Source organism: Mustelus asterias, chromosome 26 (assembly GCF_964213995.1).
Source record: "Mustelus asterias chromosome 26, sMusAst1.hap1.1, whole genome shotgun sequence".
Classification (NCBI taxonomy): domain Eukaryota; kingdom Metazoa; phylum Chordata; class Chondrichthyes; order Carcharhiniformes; family Triakidae; genus Mustelus; species Mustelus asterias.
Genome location: NC_135826.1, coordinates 1424677 through 1443098, shown reverse-complemented (window position 1 = coordinate 1443098; position 18422 = coordinate 1424677). Strand labels below are relative to the sequence as shown.

At 44.1% G+C, this 18422-nt stretch overlaps 1 protein-coding gene and 1 non-coding gene across 3 annotated transcripts in view; one reads left to right on the top strand and one right to left on the bottom strand.

The window, feature by feature from the left end:
• Nucleotides 1-12569: 12569 nt before the first annotated feature.
• Nucleotides 12570-12638, bottom strand: trnav-cac (transfer RNA valine (anticodon CAC)). The gene has a single exon. It is a non-coding gene; the product is annotated as a tRNA-Val (tRNA).
• A 1146-nt stretch (nucleotides 12639-13784) lies between these two features.
• LOC144479401 (lipoprotein lipase-like) overlaps nucleotides 13785-18422 on the top strand; it is a 32283-nt gene continuing 27645 nt past the window's right edge. For both annotated transcript variants that reach the window (XM_078198024.1, XM_078198025.1), the window contains exons 1-2: nucleotides 13785-14151; nucleotides 18250-18419. In XM_078198024.1, the coding sequence (XP_078054150.1) occupies nucleotides 14064-14151; nucleotides 18250-18419 (258 nt within the window). In that variant the 5' untranslated portion in view covers nucleotides 13785-14063. The remainder of the gene's footprint in view (nucleotides 14152-18249; nucleotides 18420-18422) is intronic.

The following is an 18422-nucleotide window of genomic DNA, read 5'->3' as shown; positions in this document are numbered from 1 at the left end:
CCTTGTGCATGAATCGCAAAAACTCAGTTTGCAGGTGCAGCAGGTGATCAAGAAGGCAAATGGAATGTTGGCCTTTATCGCGAAGGGGATGGAGTATAAAAGCAGGGAGGTCTTGCTGCAATTGTACAAGGTACTGGTGAGGCCGCAACTAGAGTACTGTGTGCAATTTTGGTCTCCTTATTTGCAGAAGGATATATTGGCCTTGGAGGGAGTACAGAGAAGGTTCACCAGGTTGATACCGGAGATGAGGGGGTTGGCTTATGAGGAGAGATTGAGTAGATTGGGCCTGTACTCGTTGGAGTTTAGAAGGCTGAGGGGAGATCTTATAGAGACATATAAGATAATGAAGGGGCTAGACAGGGTAGAGGCAGAGAGATTCTTTCCACTTAGAAGGGAAACAAGAACTAGAGGACACAGCCTCAAAATAAGGGGGAGTCAGTTTAGGACAGAGTTGAGGAGGAACTTCTTCTCTCAGAGGGTAGTGAATCTCTGGAATTCTCTGCTCATTAAGCAGGACACCTGGACACAGGTAGATAGATTTCTGATCAATAAGGGAATTAAGGGTTATGGGGAGCGGGCGGGTAAGTGGAACTAAACCACTATCAGATCAGCCATGATCTTATTGAATGGCGGGGCAGGCTCGAGGGGCTAGATGGCCTACTCCTGCTCCTATTTCTTATGTTCCTATGTTCTTATAACTCTTCCACTGCTTCCATTATACACTCTTTGATGAGATCTCCATCGGTGAATGGCTTTCCTCTTTTAGCCAACACATAAGCTAGTTTGTAACTGGCCCTGGTTAAAGCTTCATTTTCAGTATCTTCTGCGTAAAAAAAGCTTGTCGGGAAAGCAACCTGTGTTGCGTTGATTCAAATTTTTCCGAACGCTGTGTTCCTGTGAATTGGGAACTTTTCTTTTTTCCTTCCATAACTGAATTGGTCTGAATTGCCGCCATCATTGTCATTGTTCGCGCTCATTTCAGACAGATGGAGCTTACGGATTGGATAAAGCAGCTGTCACTCAGTCAATGCAGAGCGGCAATTGGATAACAGATGTCTCAATTACTGATTCGTTTAATGAACTGTCACAGGACGGCAGCTCTGATTGGACAATATGTCGGAAAAGAGGGCGGGGATTCCCACAGGTCCATCAGACACCGTGTGGAGCGGCAGCAAATGTCCGGCCTGTGGCTTCCGTCCCCGCGTCCGGATCCTGAGTCAACGGCGGGGTTCCGGACGCGGGAGTGTTTTTGGCAGCGGGAATCCCGTCCTGCCCCACTGGCTGCGGGCCAGATGTTAGCCCGCTGCGGGCTGGATGTGGCCAGCGGGCCATAGTTTGGAGACCCCTGATGTCAGGGCATAAGGGACAGGCCGGGCTGTAAAGAATTTTGGCGTTTATCCAGAGTTTATGTAAATTTTAGCCTTCACTCCTCATATGTACAGCCTGTCTCTCTGAAAGACTTCTTGATATGTAAACAAGAGTTCCTGGAAAACCCCATCTGTAATGCTGAATATTTCCCGCCAATTCAACTTAATTAGCTCCTGCCAGTCTGGCCCCATAAGACTGGGCCTCTGTCCTTTCACTACCATCAGGGGTAGCTGGGCAGACTGGTGCTGATGTGACACTGATATTAATGTTGTGTCCAATAACTTCAGTGCCTCCCCTGTGTAGGTTGCCAACCTTGCCAAGGTTTAGCTGAGCCTGATTGGTCACAGAACTCTCTGTAAATACTTAGAGAGGTTTGTTCACCTTTTACCAGGGGCGAAGCACCTGTATCGACCTCCATCGTTACTGCACGCCCGTTAATCATAAGGGAAATTTCAATTGGAGGTGTTTTATTTAACGTTACAATATTGAGCTTATAAACTTCAGACTTCTCTTCCAAATTTTCCTCAGTAGAATAGAATCCCTACACTGCAGAAGGAGGCCATTACCCACTGCGCCAGCACCGACAATAATCCCACTCAGCCCCTACCCCCGGAACCCCACATATTTAGTCCTCCTGACACTAAGAGTCATTCAGCGTGTCCAATCAACCAAACCCACACATCCGTGGACATGTTTCCTAGAGTAAAAACAGAAAATGCTGGAAAATCTCAGCAGGTCTGAAAGCATCTGTGGAGAGAGAAGAGAGGCAACGTTTTGAGTTTGGATGACCCTTCATCAGAGCATCAGAGATTTATACTGTGAGGGTGGGGGGTGTAATTGACAAAGATATCATCGACAAAAAGACAAGGGGAATGTAAATAGTGGTGATGACAGGTAGAATAAATAGTGGCCATTGAGAGATAAGAAACTGTAAATGGCAGAACAAAGGTAAGGTTGTCAAAGGACAACCTGAGACATGTGACAGATGTCCCTCATAGTGGAGTGGGGGGGGGGGGGGGGGGGGGGAAGGAATACGATGGAAAATGAGATTTAAAGAAAAACGATGGAAGAAATTAAAATATAAAACAATATTCTATGGTATATAATTTAAAAAAAGAAAAAAAGGAATAAAATAAAATAAATAGAAATGGGGTGATGATGGAGGAGAGGGTTTATGCTCTGAAGTTGTTGAACAAAGAACAATACAGCACAGGAACAGGCCCTTCGGCCCTCCAAGCCTGCGCTGCTCATGTGCCCAACTAGACCATTCGTTTGTATCCCTCTATTCCCAGTCTGTTCATGTGGCTATCTAGATAAGTCTTAAACGATCCCAGCGTGTCCGCCTCAATCACCTTGCTTGGCAGTGCATTTTTAGGCCCCCACCACCCTCTGTGTAAAATACGTCCCCCTGACATCTGTGTTGAACCTTGCCCCTCTCACCTTGAACCCGTGACCCCTTGTGTTCGTCACCTCCGACTTGGGAAAAAGCTTCCCACTGTTCACCCTATCTATGCCCTTCATAATTTTATACACCTCTATTAGGTCGCCCCTCATCCTCCGTCTTTCTAGGGAGAACAACCCCAGTTTACCCAATCTCTCCTCATAGCTAAGACCCTCCATACCAGGCAACATCCTGGTAAACCTTTTCTGTACTCTCTCCAAAGCCTCCACGTCCTTCTGGTAGTGTGGCGACCAGAACTGGATGCAGTATTCCAAATGTGGCCTAACCAACACTCTATACAGCTGCAACATCATATGCCAACTTTTATATTCTATGCCCCGTCCAATAAAGGCAAGCATGCCATATGCCTTCTTGACTACCCTCTCCACCTGTGCTGCCACCTTTAAGGATCTGTGGACTTGTACACCCAGGTCCCTCTGTGTGTCTATACTCCTGATGGTTCTGCCATTTATTGTGTAGCTCCCCCTTACATTAGATCTACCGAAATGCATCACTTCGTATTTATCTGGATTAAATTCCATCTGCCATTTCTCCGCCCAATGTTCCAGCCTATCTATATCCTGCTGTATTCTCTGACAATGTTCATCACTATCCGCAACTCCAGCAATCTTTGTGTCGTCCGCAAACTTACTGATCACACCAGCTACATCTTCCTCCAATTCATTTATCTATATCACAAACAGCAGAGGTCCCAGTACAGAGCCCTGCGGAACACCACTAGCCATAGACCTCCAACCGGAAAAAGACCTCTCCACTGTTACCCTCTGTCTTCTATGGCTAAGCCAGTTCTCCACCCATCTAGCTAGCTCACCTTTTATCCCGTGAGATTTAACCTTTTGCACCAGCCTGCCATGAGGGACCTTGTCAAAAGCTTTACTAAAATCCAAATAGACGACATCCACGGCCCTTCCCTCGTCAATTGTTTTTGTCACCTCCTCAAAAAACTCAACCAAATTTGTGAGGCATGACCCCCCTCGTACAAAACCATGCTGTCTAACGCGAATGAGATTATTCAGTTCTAAATGCGCATATATCCTATCTCTAAGAATCTTCTCCAACAATTTCCCTACCACGGACGTCGAGCTCACTGGCCTATAATTACCCGGGTTATCCTTGCTACCCTTCTTAAATAACGGGACCACATTTGCTATCCTCCAATCCTCTGGGACCTCACCTGTGTCCAGTGAAGAGACAAAGATTTCTGTTAGAGGCCCAGCAATTTCACCTCTTGCCTCCCTGAGGAGTCTAGGATAGATGCCATCTGGCCCTGGGGATTTGTCTGTCTTAATATTTCCTAAAAAATCTAACACTTCCTCCCTTGTAATTGAGATTTTTTCTAACGGGTCAACACATCTCTCTGAGACACTACCAGCCAATATGTCCCTCTCCTTTGTGAATACTGATGCAAAGTTCTAAGTATAATTCCCCTCCTTTGTCCCTGAGATGTCTGATTCGTTCCCTAACAACCCTCTTGTTCCTAACGTATGCATAAAATGCCTTAGGATTCTCCTTAATCCTGTCTGCCAAGGACATTTCGTGACCCCTTTTTGCCCTTCTAACTCCCTGTTCGAGTTCTTTTCTACTTTCTCTGTATTCCCCAACTCAATGTTCTGTCCAGAAGGCTATAAAGTGCCCAGTTGGAAGATGAGATGTTGTTCCTCCAGTTTGCGTTGGCTTCACTGGAACATTGCAGCAGGCCAAAGACAGACATGTGGGCATGAGTGCAGGAGGGAGGTGTGTTGAAATGGCAAGTGACAGGAAAGTCTGGGTCCCACTTGCAGACGGGCTGGAGTCCTCATTTTTTCTCTGGGAACTAGGCGCCACCTGTCTGACTTTGCATCTGGTTTGTATGTGGCCCTTCTGATTACATCCGAAACAAATGAAACAAGACAGATTTGCATCTGTCTTGGGGATGGTCTCTCCTACAACGATAACATTCGTCCAACCCGTGTGGCTGGCGATTTCTTTCCCTGCTCTGCTGGGCCCTCGCGACTGGTATGTTGAGCGGCCACCATTTCCCACTAAATTTAGATTCACCTCACCCTGCATGCCTTGCGGTTCAGAAGCGCTCTGTTCAGCGCTCTTAGTCGCTCGAGCCAATTCAAACGCCGTGTCTCGGGATATTTTAGTTCCTGACAGCAGCTGTATTAGTGCAGCATATGAGATGATAATGTAACGTATCACTTAATGTTGGGCCAAACTCTCAGCCATCTGGTAAATCCTGGGAACAAAAGCAGAAACTGTTTCCCCTGGGTCCCTAATGGCTGAGTGCATAATGACGGAGGGTCAGGGACTGTAGTGAACCCTTATTAGAGCGACTAGCTGGTCAAAAGGTTTCGTATCCGGTGCCTCCGGAGATGTAAGGCTTCTTACGAGGCTATAATTTTGAGGGCCACAAGCCGTGGGTAAAATACCTTTCTGCTTTTCCTCACAAGTTATTTTATTGGCTGTGACAAAGTATTGAAAGTTTTCATCCACCGGCCTCGACCTTCAACCTCAAACAAATCCATCTGCCCAAACAGTGGTGTGGCTACTCGACCAAGGTAGGCACAATGACCTTTTACCTTCCTTGCAGGTTTTTTTTGGGGACTCACCCTTCCCCCTCCAGATGTTGACATCTTAGCAGCTGTATGCCAACTTATTCTCATCACCAATGTTGTAGCATGAGGAAGCCTTGAATCAGACAGTGATTTATTGAACAGTAGTTAAAACTATATACACACAAGCTCAATACAGATACAAGTCTAATCCCACCGACTCCTGGGCTCATGCTGCAGGTTTTGGCAATCTGAACCCGCTTTCTAACGCCTGATAGACTGAGGTGCATGCTCCCTTCCAATAGGCCACAATGGGTCATGTGACCCACAACCAATCTCCATTTATAAGGTAAACACTATCACTTGACTGTAACTCAGCCCGGGTATCTGTTATTCTGTATATAAACCACCCCAAACTTCCCAAAGTAATGAGAACTCATGTGGAAAAGCAGAGGTTTAAAACTGCGAGATTAGCAGCAGAAATGGCAGATAATTGTGAATTAGTTCATAGATCAAAGTTTGGGTTTCAACATCAACTTCAATCCATGAGGGATAAAAACTGGGGAAAAGAGAAATCTTCAGGTGGTAAAGGCGAAGGAAATCTCATTGGAGATAGTAAGGATAGTTTTCCTCAAGTTAAAAAGAAAACATATGAAGGTGGAAGAGAAATAAGAAGCCTCAGATGTTTTCATTGTAATAAAGTTGGACACACAAAATCGCAGTGTTGGTGACTTGGGAAAAGTACTGGAAAGACAGACTTGGTAAAACAGGATAAAGTAGTGGGGTTTGTTAAAGTGCCAAAGTAAAGCATGGTTGAAACTAAAGAGGTACAAAATAATGTACAGCCTGTTCAGAGATTAGTTAATAAGCAAGTACCAGATCTCTTTAAAGAATTTATTCATGTGGATAAGGTTTACTCATGTGTACCAGGAGGAGTAGGTAAAGAAGTTAAGATCTTAAGAGATACGGGAGCAAGTCAATCTTTTATAGTGTGAGGTGAGGAGATATGTAGTTCAAAAGGACTATTGCCAGAAAAGGTAGCAATATGTGGAATTCAGGGTGAGAAGAGTAGTGTTCCATTGTGTAAGATATGGTTGGAGAGTCCAATGAAAAGTGGTGAAGTGGTGGTAGGAGTGATAGAAAAAATATCTTTTCTATTTTGTCCTGTGTAAAATATAGCTGGATCACAGGTGAGAGTGATGCCTACAGTGGTTGAAAAGCCAATGGAAAATCGAACAGTATATCCTGGGATGTTTGTGGTAACAAGATCACAAAGCCACCGGTTGAGACAGGAGAAGGAGAAATCAAAGGGTAAAGATAAGGCGGTTGCGATTCCGTTATCAGAAACAATCTGAGCAGATAGTTGATAAAGAGCAAGAACAGGTGAAGGACAAAACACATATCTTTAGTTCAGGAAAGTTGGCAGTTGCTGTGTGGACCTGCTAGAAGAGACACGTGTCTCTCTGTCTGTCTTTCTCCAAAGGTGTTCTGAAAGCTCCAGGACAGGTAACCTAAGTCAAAGCAAGCATACCTGTATTTTGCGAACTAATTTTAAAGAGAGGTTTAAGTATAAGGGAAATTTTGCCTGATTGGAACTCATAGTGATAGATTAGCAGTTAAGAAGTGTATCTTGCCATGTTTAAGTATTGTTCAAGTGTTAAAAATTAAGCTAATTCATTTGTTAATTAAATTAAATTGTGTTATTAAACAAAGATTATTTTGATAAAAGCTTCCCAGTTTGTCAATATAATCTTACCTGGAGTGATTTTCTCAAACACATCCTCATCAATGATTGTATCACAGTTTAGGAGTTCTCTCCATCAAAGGTTGATGTTTTCTTTGTCTCTCAAGAGGGTTCTTACTCCGCACCAGTTTAGAGCCAGGGTGTTGGGTCCATATATTGCCTTGGTGGTACTGAAGAAGCCCTGGATAACGTGCCTGTCAGTGGGGAGTTGCAGTTACTCAGATTTCTCAGTTCACCATTGGTTCTTGATTTTCCTTGTTCTTCTTTGTTCCTCCACCATTGCTGATTGGTGAGATCCCATCTTTGCCTTGCTGGCTATGTCATTTTGCCAGGCGCCAAGAGCTTTCCTCGTCTTGTCGATGAGGTCTTGGATGGTGTGGTCGTTCTCGTTGAGCCAGTCTTGGTGTTTCCTAGTCTTGCAGCTGAAGGTTTCTTCACAGTTTGAGATGATAGCTGCCTTCAGCTCTTTCCAGTTTTCCTCCACTCCATTTGAATGAGCACTTTGGAGGTTATGGTGAAGGCATTGTTGGAAGGGGCAGCATGGCAGCACAGTGGATCCGGGTTCGATTCCCAGCTTGGGTGATTATCTGTGTGGAGTTTGCACATCCTCCCCGTGTCTGCGTGTGTTTCCTCCAGTTTCCTCCTACAGTCCAAAGATGTGCAGATTAGGTGGATTGGTTATGATAAATTGACCCTTAGTGTCAGCGGGATTAGCTAGGGTAAATGCATGGGTTATGGGGATAGGGCCTGGGTGGGACTCTGGTTGGTGCAGACTCAATGGGCCAAATGGCCTCCTTCTGCACTGTAGGATTCTATGATTCTAAGGTTACTAGCATGCTTGGCTCTTGAAGCCACCCAATATGGAGGCCTGTGACTAGTGGTGTGCCGCAGGGATCGGTGTTGGGTCCATTGTTGTTTGTCATCTATATCAATTGATCTGGATGATAATGTGGTAAATTGGATCAGCAAATTTGCTGATGATACAAAGATTGGAGGTGTAGTGGACAGTGAGGAAGGTTTCAAAGCTTGCAGAGGGATTTGGACCAACTAGAAAAATGGGCTGAAAAATGGCAAATGGAATTTAATGCAGACAAGTGTGAGATATTGCACTTTGGAAGGACAAACCAAAGTAGAACGTACAGGATAAACGGTAGGACTCTGAAGAGAGCAGTTGAACAGAGGGATCTGGGAATACAGGTACAGAATTCCCTAAAAGTGACGTCACAGGTGGATAAGGTCGTAAAGAGTGCCTTTGGCCCTTATAAATCAGAGTATCGAGTATAAAAGTTGGAGTGTTATGGTAAGGTTATATAAGGCATTGGTGAGACCGAATTTAGAGTATTGTGTACAGTTTTGGTCACCTAGTCACAGGAAGGATGTAAATAAGGTTGAAAGAGTGCAGAGAAGGTTCACAAGGATGTTGCCGGGACTTGAGAAGCTGAGTTACAGAGAGAGATTGAATAGGTTGGGACTTTATTCCCTGGAGCGTAGAAGAATGAGGGGAGATTTGATAGAGGTGTATAAGATTTTGATGGGTATAGATAGAATGAATGCAAGCAGGCTTTTTCCACTGAGGCTAGGGGAGAAAAAAACCAGAGGGCATGGGTTAAGGGTGAAAGGAGAAAAGTTTAAAGGGAATATTAGGGGGGGCTTCTTCACGCAGAGAGTGGTGGGAGTGTGGAATGAGCTGCCGGATAAAGTGGTAAATGCACTTTTAACATTTAAGAAAAACTTCATGGATTCATGGATGAGAGGGGTGTGGAGGGATATGGTCCAAGTGCAGGTCAGTGGGACTAGGCATAAAATGGTTCGGCACAGACAAGAAGGGCCAAAAGGCCTGTTTCTGAGCTGTAATTTTCTATGGTTCTATGGTTCTAATATTGATCTTTTTTCTGAGCTGTTTCTTCAACTTCTGCTGCTTCTGGTGGAGGTTGATAGTGGATGAGCTGGTGTATTTCCAGCAGTCGCCTGCACTGGTCATCGCTTTGATGATGAGGGTCATCCTTCTGTCTCGGAATCGGATGATGATGCAGTCAATCATGCGTCAGGGCTTTGATCGTGGATGTCTCCAGGAAGTCTTAAACTTGTCTTTTTGGTGGAACAGTATGTTAGTGATGACAAGCTGGTGTTGCACGCATTTGGTGAGCTGGAGAACACTGTTGGAGTTGCAATTCCCAATCTTTTCCTTTCCGATGGTTCTTTTCCAGAGTTGGGAGTCCTTTCCCACCCTGCGTTGAGGTTCCCAAGGAGGATGATCTTATCTTCCTTAGGATTCTTAGGATTCTCGATTAGATTCCAGACTGTAACTCACTCCCGGGTATCTGTTCATAGAAATCATAGAAACCCTACAGTGCAGAAGGAGGCCATTCGGCCCATCGAGTCTGCACCGACCACAATCCCACCCAGGCCCTACCCCCACATATTTTACCCACTAAGCCCTCTAACCTACGCATCCCAGGACTCTAAGGGGCAATTTTTTAAACCTGGCCAATCAACCTAACCCACACATCTTTGGACTGTTATTCTATATATAAGCCACCCGAACTCCCTGATTAGATTCCAGTCTGTAACTCACTCACGATATCTGTTATTCTATATGTAATCCACCCCGAACTCCTCGATTAGATTCCAGTCTGTAACTCACTCCCGGATTTCTGTTTTTCTATATATAAACCACCCCGAACCCCTCGATTAGATTCCAGTCTGTAACCCACTCCCGGCTATCTGCTATTCTATATATAAACCACACAAACCCCTTGATTAAATTCTAGGCTGTAACTCACTCCCGCGTATCTGTTATTCTATATATAACCGCATCCCCCCCCGAACGTTCGATTAGATTCCAGTCTGTAACTCACTCCTGGGTATCTACTATTCCATATATAAACCACCCTGAACCCCTCGATTAGATTCCAGACTGTAACTCACTCCTGGGTATCTACTATTCCATATATAAACCACCCTGAACCCCTCGATTAGATTCCAGACTGTAACTCACTCCTGGGTATCTGTTATTCTCTGTATAAACCACCACCGTACCTCAGTTAGATTCCAATCTGTAATTCATTACTGGGTATCTGTGATTCTACCCAAGCCTCTTGATTTGATGGCAGGGGCATTATTGTCTGTTCAGTAGTGTTTTTGTGTAAATACCTGCAGTTATTGTCACTGACATTATTCGGAAGTCTATGTTTCACATATCTGACAGGTTTACATCGGGAGAGGTACTCTGCGGCGCCCAGATCTGCTCACTCCTACAACACAATGCTGTTTTGTTTTCAGATTTCTGAAATAAACGGAATAGCTATTAAGCTGCACATTGATGTTATCTTGTGAATTGGACTGGTAATATCCCAGTGTAATGTGAAGAATGTGCCTGGGAGGCCTGTACGCTGTGTGATTGGCCTTCTCCCCACAGCCTGCCCACGCTTGCAGCACCCACACTGCTCTGCCAATGAGAGCGTGGTAACTGCACACACCCACTACCCACTCGGCCAGCAGTGGGGGTGGGATGTGGGAGGGAAGTGGGTGGGGTGTCAGGGGGATGTGGGAGCGAAGTTTTGGGACATGCTGCAGCTGCTTGCTGTTACCCCCCCCCCCCCCCCCCCGCCCCCATCTGTACTCCAGTCACTGAGTTCGTGCTGGCAGCCACTTACAACATATCTCCACTCACTGCGAACTTAACCCCTTCCTGCAACTGCTTCCTTAGATTTCTTCATTCCTTACGAAATATATTTCAGTGAGACAGCATGAGGAGGAAATGAGGGCGCAGGAGAGTGAGCGGGAGAATGACTGAACTTCAACCCAGTTCAAATTCCCAGAGCTCGGTGATAGTCTAGAGCAGAGATTAGCCCAATCGAATGGACTTTAGTAGTAACGCCCACCTGTGAGTCACAAGCTGGAGGGTTTGAAACCCACTGCAGACGGTCCCAGCAACTAGCGGCTGGAGCTCTGGCTTTGAATTCTGGCATCCCGTGTGATAAGCAGACTCAGCGGGGGCTTGAGGAACCCACTCACCAGATAGGACCCTCCACCCCCCTCCCCTCCACCATCCCATTGGCTGGCATGCATGATGGAAGGAAGGAGTTTTGACATTGTGACCTGTCAGATTCTGAATCAATCTGTAAAACCTTCCAGTACACCCACTAAGCACCAAGTATGAATTCATTCATTCATGTTTAAACTATGCCTACGTTACAATCATACCCAATTCTCTTGCCTGACTCTGTAACAGTACCTCCTGACTATAGTTCCTTCCCACTTTCATCTTAGATTTGAAGTTCTCTCTCAGCAGACACCCTGTCCTGACATGAGAATCATCAGCCCTTCAGGGCCCAAGTCTGAGCGAGGATGGAATGTATTAAATATACTGCAGGCTTGTAATAATGTTCATGTGTTGAAAGATGGGATGAAATGTGCTTTCTCCAAACGGTCGTGACTGAACACGTGGATTTAACTGTGAGCCAGTTGGTGTATCACCCTACCCTCTGTTCAGATGTGGACTTCAGCCCCTAGAATTATAAAACTGAAACACCAAAACAAAATCACTCAAAGAACATCTGGAGTTCACCTCGGTTTACTTTGCACCGTGTAATTCCGTCTGTTAACTCACTATTCTGAAAAGGTTTTTTTTTACAGTCCTTGTCTCTCCCTCAGCATGTAATTATTATCCTAATGACCTCACTCCTCAACAATCACAAGACCACTGCAAGGGTTAATCACTCTGTGTATCTGTATTTGTCTGTTTGCCAGTTTCTAATCTCTGTTCTTTTGTGTTCATTCCAAACTCACGCTGAAGTCATATTCTGGAATTTATCTAAAGAATATTAAAAACTTTACATATTTTTACTTTCTGTCTTCAGGAGAGTTTTCCATTTTGACATATTTTTGTCTCATTTTGTGTACAGGGCTTCCCATGATGAAGTGTCCATGGGACACTAATATCTGCTATAGACTTTCACCTAGCTCTGGGAATTTAGACTAGGCTGGAGTTCAGTCACACTCCCACTCACCCTCCTGCAATCTCATTCCCTCCTCCTGCTGTCACTCCCTGAAATCTATTTTGTAAGGAATGAAAAAATCTAAGGAAGCAGTTATAAGTGTCCACATGATAATTAAAACTGACTATGTAAACATTTCACATTGTAATTAATACCTCCCACCAGTGCTAGTGCTCTAACACTAAACGGCAACTTACACTCCAACCATTTCTACTTCCCTGCTGTCCATGTTACTCTAGGCTTTTCTTTGAAGTATAAAGTATGAAAGCATTCCGAGAGAAATAAACCTTTAAAATTGGGAAGAAATGTCAGCACACCCTGATCTTCCCCACTTCAACTGAAATCAATACTTGATTTAGACTTTTGTCTACACCTACAGCATCATGGGAGATCATTCCAGAAGTTGTCCTCAGTTTCCTCCAGTCAGAAGATGATCCATTGGCCTCTTTTAAGGATAATATTCCCACCCAGGATCGAACTGGGGACCTTTCGCGTGTGAGGCGAACGTGATAACCGCTACACTATATGATCCATTGGAATTCTGGTAAATTGGAGGGGGCTGGTTATCTGAACAATGGGAGTTGGGATGATTGGCTGGGATCACTTCTCAGCGTTTTGGTTAAGATCAAGCTTACGATTAAGTGAGAGTTCCTGTTCTTGTCAGTTTGGATCTGGTATGTCCCTTGTCTGGGGATTATGAATTGAATTGGTTTCTGGAGGAAGAGGTTTGCCCTGTCCACTCTGAAAGAGGAATAAATTAAAACTAAACAAAAAGATTCCTTCCTCAGTTTTGATGGAATCACGCACACATCAAGCTGAAATACCGTAGAATCCTTACAGTGCAGAAGGATGCCATCAGGTCCGCACCAACTCTCTGAAAAAGCATCTTACCCAGGCCCACCCCTTAACTCCACACATTTCCCATGGTTAATCCATCTAACCTGCATATCTTGGGGCACTAAGGGACAATTTAGCATGGCCAATCCACCTAACCTGCACATCTTTGGACTGTGGGAGGAAACCAGGGGGAGAATGTGCAGATTCCGCACAGACAGTGACCCGAGGCTAGAATTGAACCCGGGTCCCTGGCACTTTGAGGCAGCAGTGCCAGCAACCATGCCAGCACGCCATGCTGGAACTGTGCAGCTAAAAGGAGAAATATGCTCCAGTGGAAAGGAAACATCAGCTGGAGCGTGTGTAGAAATTCTCTGGGATACCCAGTGACACAGCTGGGCTGGCATGTGGGAATGTCCTGACTTTACAACACTGGGGATCAGGCTCACAGGGGGACGATTAGTACATCTGTCCCATCAATCATTCTGCTCCTTGTCACATGCGAGTAGAAGGGCTTAAACCACCACAGAAAGAAAAAATGTGGAGAGGGAACCGCGCCATAACCCGGTGGCCAGGTTCGACGTGTTTGAAAGGAGTTGCTCTGTCACAGTTTCTTCTGAACACCCGCGCTGGAGCATGTTGGAAAAGTTGAATGAGTTGTAGGGAGGCGGCAGGTTTGCAGTTACACGTTAGCAACTCCGGCTGGAGCCCAGCCAGAGGGAGGGAAAAAAACTTTCCAAAAGACCCTATCCTGGGGTCAATGAATAACCAATAGATCGGCAGCGATTAGCATATCACACTGGGGCGGTTAGAGGGAAAATCAGTGTGTGACAGGATCAGAGAGAAAGATCCTACACTGGAGTGAGACAGACAGGGAGAGACACACATGCACACACACAGGAGTGAAGGAGACATAGAGCGAGCACAGCTAGAGTCAAGGACACACACACACACATAGTGTAAGAGAGAGATAGAGGGAAAGAAAGATATAAGTTAACTCCACAAGGGACAGCACAGGCAACCTCTGCGAGAAACAGGATTTCTATGAAGACAGCTGGATTCCTTCAGTAAAGGATTGTCAGGGGAGAAAGTTATTATTTAAAAGCACAAGAGAAGCAATGGCAGGAGGAGGTTACATTGTCTGGATTTGCATGTTTCTCTTTCCCGTCAGCAGGGTGTCAGCGAACCATCCAGCCCATCACACAGGTAAAACCAATTCATATTTCATTCAAAAATCTCATTCAAACGCTAACGCCGTGTTTTAATGTCCGGCGTGAGAATGAAACTTTTTTCCTCTGACATTGGAGTGAAATCTATTAGAAAATGTAAATACATCAGTGGTTAATTTGGAGTATTGTTTGTGGTTTATAGGTTGTGTGCCCAGCAGCGGGTGGTTACAGGCTGTGTCCCATCATCATTCCTTTAGCACACAATGAGTTCCTGGCAAACCCAGAGGCTGGCGGTGACCGAGAGTAACCTCCCAGTCCTCAGAGTGGAGCTGCCAAACCCCTGCTCTGCCCGAGATTCTCCCGATCCCGGCATCAACACACAGCTCTCTGCACGGAGCTGGGGAACAGGGAGCAGAACAGAGCAGCATTTACCCCGAAAATGTAGCAGAGATATAGGTCTAACTGTAAAGGACAATACAGTCTCATAGCAAACCGTAATGGACATAAACTGTTATACAGTGCAAACCGCACTAAAATTATACACATCTAGCTGTAAATACAACACAATCACTCTAACTGTAAACTACAACACATTCACATATCTAATTATAAACAGCAATATAGTCCCACACCTAACTGAACTGAAAAGTTATACCTGAAGCTGTAAATTGCAAAACAGTCACAAAACAGTTAAACTAAATGGAATCACAGTTACATATCTAACTGTAAACTGTAATGCAGTCACCAACTCAATTGTAATTTGCAATATAGTCTATTTACAGCTGTAAACTGCATCACAATCACACATCTAAATGTGAACTGCAAAACCAACACCTGTTTAACTACAAATGTTAACCTGTAATATAGTCACCCTAACTGTAAACTGAAAAGCAGAACTGACTAAACCAAAATACTGCCACACTTAGGAAAGTTGGTTTGATTCATTATTGTCACAAGTATTGGGATACAGGGAAAAGTATTGTTTCTTACACACTATACAGACAAAGCATACCATTCATAGAGTACATAGGGGAGAAGGAAAGGAGCGGGTGCAATCATAATCATAATGTGATTAGATGGTATTGAAAGGGACATCATATATTTACAATTCAAGGTGTAACGAGCAGGATAGATAACAGGGGAATCAGTTGATGTAATAAATTTGGATTTTTAGAGGCATTCCACGAGGTGCCACACAAAAGATTGTTGAATAAGGGCTCCCATATAATAATTGAATGGAGAGGATTGGAAAGCAGAATAGAATAAACTGGGTTGATGGACTCTCTCTGGAGGTGCAGCTAATGTAAAAATACATTTCATCCAAAATAATGACATTGTATTTTGATACGTTTTGAAAACATTAAACTATAAAACTAAAGTCACAAAGTGCCAGCTGAAATGGTTGTTCCACTTTGTATCATTCTGGTTCAATCATAAATATTAATATTCAATGATGAGACACTCACGTTGAATAGTTGGTGTTTCAGCAATTTTTGAACTGCACAAAGCAGCAATTGATCAGAATGAGAACAGTGGAAAGTTCAAATACACTTCTGCAGTCCAGAAATCTACTGTTCAGAAACAATAATTATCCAGAAATATTTTGAGCAGACTCAGGCAACTCATGATCTCGGTTTAGTCCAGTGAGTGGAGACAGATACAGATACAGTGTTTGGATAAGTGAAACAATTTTCATTACCAATTTATAATGTTTTATCATGTTAATGCTTGAGGTAAATGTTTATATCAACGCTGTGTTTCTATTCGCACATTTGTAACTCAACATTCTAACATCATTCCAAAATCCAGAAAATTCCAAAATCCAGAAATGACTTGGTTCCCGAGCATTCTGGACTGGAGGTACAGTGTATCTATCTCATTCAGAAAACAGATTTAATAATCATTTGGTAGTTATTGATGATACAAGTTACAAATTGAACGTGCCAAGTTCATCTTAGTAACACTAGTGTGGTTACGTTTACAAACACAAGGGAATTTAGGAAAGACAGCAGTTTTCCATATTTTCAGTAAATAAACACATTAAGAATCCTGTCAAAAATGTTATCACAACCTTTTGCTTTGAACTCAGATTTGTAAATATAGCTTTAGGAATTTGAAACCATACAGATGTTGAATGTGCTGTGTAGATGGGTTAATCCTTTCCAATATGCACATCCTGACTTGATCATTCTAGAATTCATCAAATCTTTGCATCAATTGTAGTTTATTCCCAAATAATATATGAATATAAAACCTAGACCTAATATTGCTGCAAATTTTGATGCCTGGAATGAGGAATGTTCCATAACTATCACTAACTAATCTTAACATTCATTACATAGAGGATAAGTCAAGTGTTATATAGAGCAATGGTTCCCAACTGGTGTGCCGTGCACACTGACGTGCCATGAAGACCACCCAAGCGTGCTGCAAAAAAGATTCAAAATGATTAAAAATTCATGTAATTAAACTAACCTTTGTCTTCAGCTCTGTGGTTGACATCTCCAAGCCCTGGCATGTGAGCATGTGCGGGCTGGGAAGGAGCCGCACGTGCCTGGGTTAGATTTTTTTATGTTGGTCAGGCCCATACCTGAGACCAACGGGACTTGGAGCTGAAGGCAAAGGTTCCATGCTCCATGCTGAAGTTCCATGCTCCATGCTGAAGTTCCATGCTCCATGCTGAAGTTCCATGCTCCATGCTGAAGTTCCATGCTCCATGCTGAAGTTCCATGCTCCATGCTGAAGCTCCATGCTCCATGCTGAAGCTCCATGCTCCATGCTGAAGCTCCATGCTCCATGCTGAAGCTCCATGCTCCATGCTGAAGTTCCATGCTCCATGCTGAAGCTCCATGCTCCATGCTGAAGTTCCATGCTCCATGCTGAAGTTCCATGCTCCATGCTGAAGTTCCATGCACTACACAAAAAGCAAAAACTCAGAAAGGCTGTGAGAAGCAAGGAAGACGGAGAGGTCAAAAGAAAACAGGAGAGAGAGCAGTTAAAAATAAAGTTCCCAGTAAGGGAAGCAGACAGAGGTACAAAACAGTACGCAATAAAGCTAAGAAAACATGAAACATCCTCCAATTATAGAACGGACTGCAAGGAGCAGACCTTTAGTGAAGTGGATTCGGGAAATATTGCATTTGACATGCACCTGGTGATAAAGCTTTCATTGTAAACATCTCAAATTAATGAAAATTGCATTAGACGGTGGCTTGACTTTGTTTTAGGGGGTTTTGGAGATTAAAAAGTCTTTTGCTCGAGGGTAGTTCAGGGAAAATCAGAGGTGTGCCTCAACATTTTTTAATAATATAGGGGTGTGCCGTGACAGATGGAAGATTGGGAATTACTGATCGAGAGGATGACAGAATGAGCCTAAAGTGTGATCTATACATGGCAATTCTGAAACCGCCACTTACATTGTGTTAGCCAAGATTTTTATGAGTCCAGTACTCAATGACACCCTCCCCTCTCCCCACCCACTGAAGCAAAATGCCCCCAGGACCCTTCACAAGACCCTCTGGAAACACTCTCCCCTTGATGTACATATTCCATCTGACCTGCAGACAACCTTGTCCCTTCATTCGATTCAGACGGGCAACTGAGTGGGCTTAGGAAGTGGGGGGCTGCCTCTGGCCTGGTTTCATGTGGTTAATGCTTGGGAGTATAAATAGTTTGAGCCTTGTGCTGCAAAGGGGTTTGGCCAGCTCTTGACCAATCTGATTGAGATAGACATTGTATTGGGCGCAAAGCAAAAGGGAGAGGAGGAACCCAGCCTTTGGGGAGTTGCTGAAAATACTTCACATTCTTAAAGAAAATACCTTTTTGTATTTCCAGAATCAAGTAATTTAACCATTTAACCACTGTCTAACTAGCTGCCTCCATTCATTATCCGGTCATCCCCACACCCAACTTTAATTTACCCCAACATCAGCAAACATTTTCATCATCTTCAATCCATGTATCCCACCACCACATTCAGTTAATCCATCTCAGCGCTCTCCGTCTGTCCATCTGTCTCTCTCTGCTTGCATGCATCCATAAATCCCTCCTGCCATGAATGCATCCCATCAACATTCAATACCCTGGGTGCGCCTTTACTGCAACCCCATTAAGCATTGTTCTTAACTCTCCACAGCTGCTCAAACTGAAAAAGACTTTGGCCATATGCAGACAAAGTTCTCTCTTCGGACTGCCTCGGATCCTGAGGGTGATTCTTGCTACCTGATCCCAGGCCAGTTGGAAACCGTCAGACAGTGCAACTTCAACCATACTGCAAGAACGTTCTTGGTCATACATGGATGGACAGTA